We start from the raw sequence: 6488 nt of genomic DNA on the forward strand, positions 1-6488 counted from the left end.
TTCTTGTAACTTGTAGTGAAAGACTGCATGGTGTTGAAAAATATAGTTGGAACTTGTTATGCTAGGTTGATAGGTTGCGTTCTTCGCTTATTTTGACTTAGTGTAGCCCCATTGATATATTTTATGATTTTGATAGAGTTAGAAGACACCAAGTAACATATGAAAATAATTTGGCTATAACGATTAGAAGGATTCTCTAGAATTTGATGCAATGGATGTTGAAATGACCTAGTATTAGGGATATGTTTCGCCATGTGTTTATACAAGGATTGATGTAGTAGATGTGACTATTGTAAGAGATAGTAAGTACTAATTATTGATTGATCCTTGTGATATAGATATATGAACAATACACTTATTTCTATTTATTTTCTCGCCTTTACAAAACTATTATAGCTGCTCAACACTTCTTAGATTCTATATTCAAACTCCATGGGCACCTTGCTCCATTGTCAATGATCATGATACTACTTTTAATATATTTTTTAGCAAGAACTATTTAAGTTATAGGGCACTAAATTAAATAAAAGTTTGGTCTATCATATTCAAACTAATGGCTAAATTCAAATTTTCAACGAATGCCTTCAGACTTACTTTTATTATTTTGTGTTTTTACAAGGGTATATCCCATGAGGTTGCCTCTTTTCGAGTGGTCTTATATTATTAATTATTATAGTGATTCTAATACAATTCTTTATGAGGTCCTCTATAGTACTTCCCCACCTTCCTTGGATACTTATAATCTAGTTTATTCAAAGGTTGTAGTGGTTTAAAGTACCCTAAATAAGTGAGAGGAAATTTCTTGGATCCTTAGCACAAAATTACATGAAATAATAAGTGGATCCACATAGGATAAAGTGTACATTTTTCATTGGTGATTTGGTATTTTTATGCTTCTAACCATACAAGTGGATGTCATGGCAAAACAAGTGTGGTCTAAAATTTTATGGTCCTTACTATGTAGTGCAATGCATTAGTGAGGTGGTATAAATGATTTTACTTTCACCCTCTTCTAAGATCCACCCAAATTTTCATGTTTGTTGCCTCAATAAAGCTTTTGGGAATGTTTCTTGAATACCAAGGAAGCTACTAGCATGGGATGAGGAGGATCCATATTTTAATATCAAAGGTTATATTGAAAAAATGGATCAAGCATCTTTGTACCAGTTGTACTAATAATTTTATAGTCCAATGGAAGGTTCTATAGTCTAAGGATTCCATATGGGAACCAACCAATAATATTCTCTCAAAGTTTTCTCATATGAGCCTTTGAGGATAAAAGTTTTTGAAGGGAGTGGTAATTTCACAAACCCTATTCTACAATGTGTAATTGATATTAGCTAGTATTAGCTAGGTGCATATATACTTTATATCAATCACCCATAATTAATAGTGAATAAAGGTGTGGATGCATATGCTTTGCAACTCATCCCACAAATTAGTTAGAATAAACGCTTCATACCACATGTATGGAATAACAGTTTCATCTTCAATTAATCTGTTTAAATTTTAATAACTCCCAAAAGAAAGTTTCCTTGGATAGTTTTAATTGAAGTGTAATCTCTATTGGGAGTTGGCCCCTAGAAGTGTCGGCACATGAAGATAATATATTATTTTTTCTCTATATTTTGTGTGTATTATGTCATTCATTTTTATAGGTTCCTTACATTTTTCTTTGATTAGAGGAAGAAAATTGTTAATAAAGAAATATCTTGAAATTAATTGTCCTTTTATACTTCTCTTGGGCTCATAATTTGAAAATTTTGGTGTCAGAAAAGATGAAAAGAGATTGGTTATCTTAGACCTAGGATTAAATTTATTTTTGAAGAATTGATTCAATTGTGAACATGGAGATCTAACAAGGTTAGAACTACACTTACAATTTTAAATCTAAAAAGTGTAGTTCTAACCTAAAAGAGAAAATTATAATTTGATATATAAAAATATTGTATACTGATAAAATTTTATTTCTAAAGGTCACTATGAGTCTAGGGATAATAGGAGCAATAAATCAGTCAAAATAACGTGCCATGGTGGTGTAATACAAAATGAGACAAAGTACGATAAAAGGAGGAGCACAAGTGTAAGGAATTCATTTTTCACCTTTACACTACTAAAAAATTTATTTAGAAGTATTTGTGTCAAATATATTCCTTGGTATTATAATTAATTAATATCTTAAAATAACTAGAAACAACACCCATATTCTAAAAGAGAAACCTAGATTCTATAATTTTGAAATGCATTTTTTGCCCCTTTCCTTACTAATCTTACACTCAGTTTGATCTTGACTTAGATGTGTTATTTTGGTTCTCAATACAATATATTTGCATGTACGTAACATGAAAAACCTAACAAATTCCTTAGCCTTCAACAATTTCAACCCTGGTAATCTAGAAGTTCAATCTAATTCCTATTGGTTTTCCTATCCTAGATTTCATGACAATGTGACACTATTTGCTAGACACAACTCCACTTGTGATCATACCCACTTTATTTGACTCACTTTTTACTCATATTGGGTCTAATCCTTATGAAAATTGAATTGTTGCCCATTAGATTGCACACCAAAGCGTTCAAATTTAGCACCTAGGATGTAACATTTAAAAACTAATTCTATGACATTAGAGCAACATCTCAAAGAGCATCATGGAATCATAAATTATAATCAAGCATATTAGATTATATTAGAACAATTCACAATTGCATCAACATATACTACACTTTCAACATTTTTTCTTTGTGTATCTTCTGTGATTTTGACTCTTATGGAAGCAATAAAAGGGGTTTGACTAAGCTTTAAAGGAAGTTTCACACTTCGATTCTAGCACAACTAACCTTTGAAGACATTCATCAAGATTGCATTTGTAATGAAATTAGATATCATCACAAAAATAATATTTAATAGTGTGCTTGGAGATACTATACCAAGTCCAACACAAATTGAATCGAACTAGTGTGCTTATTATCATTTATATTTATGAATTTGAACTAGTCTATTTTATTGCACTATTTATTACACCTAAATTGATTAATCATTTCAACATTCAAGATCATTCAAGAACTAGCGACCTTCTAGCTTATTATCATTTAAATATTTATGAATTTGATCTAGTCTCTTTTATTACACTGTTTCTTATACCTAAGTTAATTAACCATATCAACATTCAAGAACTACAAATCTTCTAACTAATTATCATTTATATTCATGTGTTTGAACTTGTCTCTTTTATTACACTATTTATTGCCCCTAAATTAATTAACCATATCAACATTCAAGATCATTCAAGAGCTATAAATCCTCTAACTTATTATCATTTATATTCATGTATTTGAACTAGTCTCTTTTATTACACTATTTATTACGCACTATTTATTACGCCGAAATTAATTAGCCATAATAACTAGAAATATTCATTTATATTTATGTCTGAACTAGTCTCTTTTATTACACTATCTATTACCCCTAAAGCAATTCACAAAACGCCTAGAGTTTACTCTCTTTCCCTCCAAATCTAAAATCAAATTAAATAATTATGTCGAAACGTCTACCCGGGAGCCTTCCAGGTGTCTTCCCTCGCAGTCTCGTAGAATTTCTTCTGAGCCTGTAATTCAGCACATGTGACCGCTGGCTTCTGGTGTCCATATGACCCAGACCTGACATAAGCTCGTCAAACTTATGTCACTTCCCGTGCGTTTAACGCCGGTGTTTTGGTGCTTTGCGGTCAGCATGTGCAGGAAGAAGGCCACAAACAAATAGCACTTAACGCCAAATTGCCTCTACGTCATCTGACCTCCCCGCCACGATCGCGAGCCAAAACAAGATTGACATTTGGCATTACAGATTTGTCTGGATCGGCGATGTTAAATTTTCAAGGTCTGATATCTGCCGTCAGATGAAGCCGGGCAGCAAGCCTGTTAATGAATACGTGTGACACGTAAGCGTAGGACGTCACACGACGGAGGAGGTGAGTAGTGTGAGAAAAGGCAAAGTTGGAGTCGTGGAGATTAGGAGATTCGAACGTGCGACGAGTGGTAGACTTGGCAGTAAAGAAAAGTATATCGGTGGTAGACAAGAATACTGGTAAACAATACTACAAGACATGCGTTTTTCTCTCTCTCGGGCGTGCTGTGCTGTGCTTGGGAACGGCGCCGCAGGAACGTCAGCCGCATATCGTATCATCCTTTTCAACTGTAGCCATTGTTAACAGCTTGCAAAGCTACGGAAATTTGTTTTAATACGTCGTCCGGGAGGGTACAGATGAGAAGGAACGTTATTTCCGAAGAAAGTTAAGCATAAAACCGCTGCAGCTTTACATAAATGGGCAGGCAGAATTTCTAACCATTTTTTTTCCCGCTTTTGTTTTTCTTTTCTTTAACTTTCACCGACCTGGTTGAGCATTTCGAGATGACGTGGACCCTGTGCTCCCTTTTCTTTAACTCCAAGGCGCACTCTTGACCGGGATGTTACAGAATGTCGAGAAGAAAGAATATACCACAACGTTGAAAACGAAGCAGAATGTTACAAGAATATGGGAAAACCTGGCATTTGATGGAAGGTAAAGAAAATGCCGTTAAAAGATTAGGGTTTCAACTTTAGAAAGAAACACTTATAACTGAAGAAAGAAGCAAAGAACCTGAAGGATTAAAAAATTCTGGAGGTCAGGGGATTGAATTTGACGGTCGATTCTGTGTTTGATGAATGTCTGTAAATACGGTCATACGGCCATGAAAATTAGGTTTTGAAAAGGATATTTATGAAAACATAACGGAGCAAAGAACCTGAATTTCTGAGGATCAAATTTGACGGTCGATTCTGTGGTCGATCAATGTCTGTAAATACGGTCATACGGTCATGAACTTTAGGGTTCTAGAAAGTTATTTGTGAAGACAAAACGAAGTAAAGAGCCTGAAGTATTAATAAATTGTCGAGGTCACGGGATCGAATTTTACGGCTGAGTCTGTGGTGAGTGAATGTCTGTGAATACGGCTATACGGCCATGAAATTTAGGGTTTGCAGAGAAAGAATGGGACTTGTTAGGGGAGGATATCTATGAAGACAAAAAGTACTGCGCCTGATGAGAAATACATAAAATATGCGAAGGATGTGTGGATAGACTTTAACTTAAAATAAAGTTAAAGCGTGAGGCCGTCCAAGTCCAAGAAGACAAAGAGGGGTGGAGGTCCAGTATAAATGAGCACTCATATGGGCCTCGTTTCATTGCATCTTCGCGGCCTGTGGCTTTTTATCAACAAAAATCTCGTCTCTTGTTTGAAGCCTTGAACATCTTTGTCAATCTTTGTCCCCATCGTTGCGTGCAACTGTTTTCTTTTGTTTTCCTGTCTTACCTCATCCCTGACGTCCTTGAAGCGCTGAGAATAAATTAGACGGAGGAGTTTGTTTTAGCCTAGTGAGGGAGAAAGAGAAGATGCAGTACCAGTCGTGGGGGAGTCGATCTTCGGAGGAGATGGCGATGCACGGCCAATCCGGTGACACGATGATGTCGCCGCTGGAAAGGGTTGAGCGCTTGGCAGCGGAAAATGCAGTGGTTGTCTTCAGCATGAGCTCCTGCTGTATGTGCCATGTCATAAAACGGCTGTTCTGCAGCCTGGGAGTCAATCCGACGGTGTATGAGCTCGACGAGGAGAGCCATGGCAAAGACATGGAGAAGGCGCTGGTGAGACTTATAGGCGGCGGCGGGCAGGCTGTGCCGGCTGTCTTCGTCGGCGGAAAGCTTGTGGGAGGGATGGACCGCGTGATGGCTTGTCATATCAACGGCACGCTTGTGCCTCTGCTCAAAGAAGCTGGGGCTCTGTGGCTCTAATCATAAACAAATAATTCTGCCAATCTGACCTTCCTGTGTCTCGAAACCACGACCGCTACTTCTTTCACTTCCCTTTTTGGAATGTCTCCATTTTGCATTTTCTCAGGAGTTACATTCTCTAAGTAGATATTTTCTCCATCTGGTTCGAAGCTTGTGGCTTTCTTTCTTCTTCTCTCGAAATGTGCATAAATCAAGGTTTGTTTTTATGTATGCTGTAAACTCACGTGGCTGCATCTCCACCGTCTCTTTAATTTTCTGAGTGGAATGTTTGCTCTCTTGTGAGAGAGTATAAATGCTTAAGCTATTTGATTCTTTGGCTGTTCCTGAACTCTTTTCTACAATATATATATAATATATAACTTTCTTTCTCCTGTAGTGTGTTTTCTGCTCCATTTTTGGACTCCAATGTTAAATTCTGGCAGTCATTTGCTCTCATTTTCGGATCGGTATTTACACTTAAAAGTTTATTTTCTCGTCTTCATTTTCTTGCACAGTAAATTTACTTAATACTGTATCATTAGCGCTTCAAATTTCTCCTGTTCGCGACAGATGCAATATAATTCATTTATTCTGCGCCATTTACACCGTAAGTTCATTTTTTTCAGCGCCATTTACACAGTAAATTCCTCTATTCTGCATCATTTACACAAAAAGTTCGTTTCT

The 6488-nt window shown here is 36.2% G+C and overlaps 1 protein-coding gene across 1 annotated transcript; it reads left to right on the forward strand.

Annotated features, from left to right (window-relative positions):
* Positions 1–5226: 5226 nt before the first annotated feature.
* On the forward strand, positions 5227–6193 carry LOC131066724 (glutaredoxin-C1). The gene has a single exon (XM_058001555.2). It carries the CDS (start codon positions 5430–5432, stop codon positions 5823–5825), a length of 396 nt encoding a protein of 131 aa, XP_057857538.1. The 5' UTR covers positions 5227–5429; the 3' UTR covers positions 5826–6193.
* Positions 6194–6488: the final 295 nt, after the last annotated feature.

The sequence above is a fragment of the Cryptomeria japonica genome, chromosome 9, assembly GCF_030272615.1.
Source record: "Cryptomeria japonica chromosome 9, Sugi_1.0, whole genome shotgun sequence".
Classification (NCBI taxonomy): domain Eukaryota; kingdom Viridiplantae; phylum Streptophyta; class Pinopsida; order Cupressales; family Cupressaceae; genus Cryptomeria; species Cryptomeria japonica.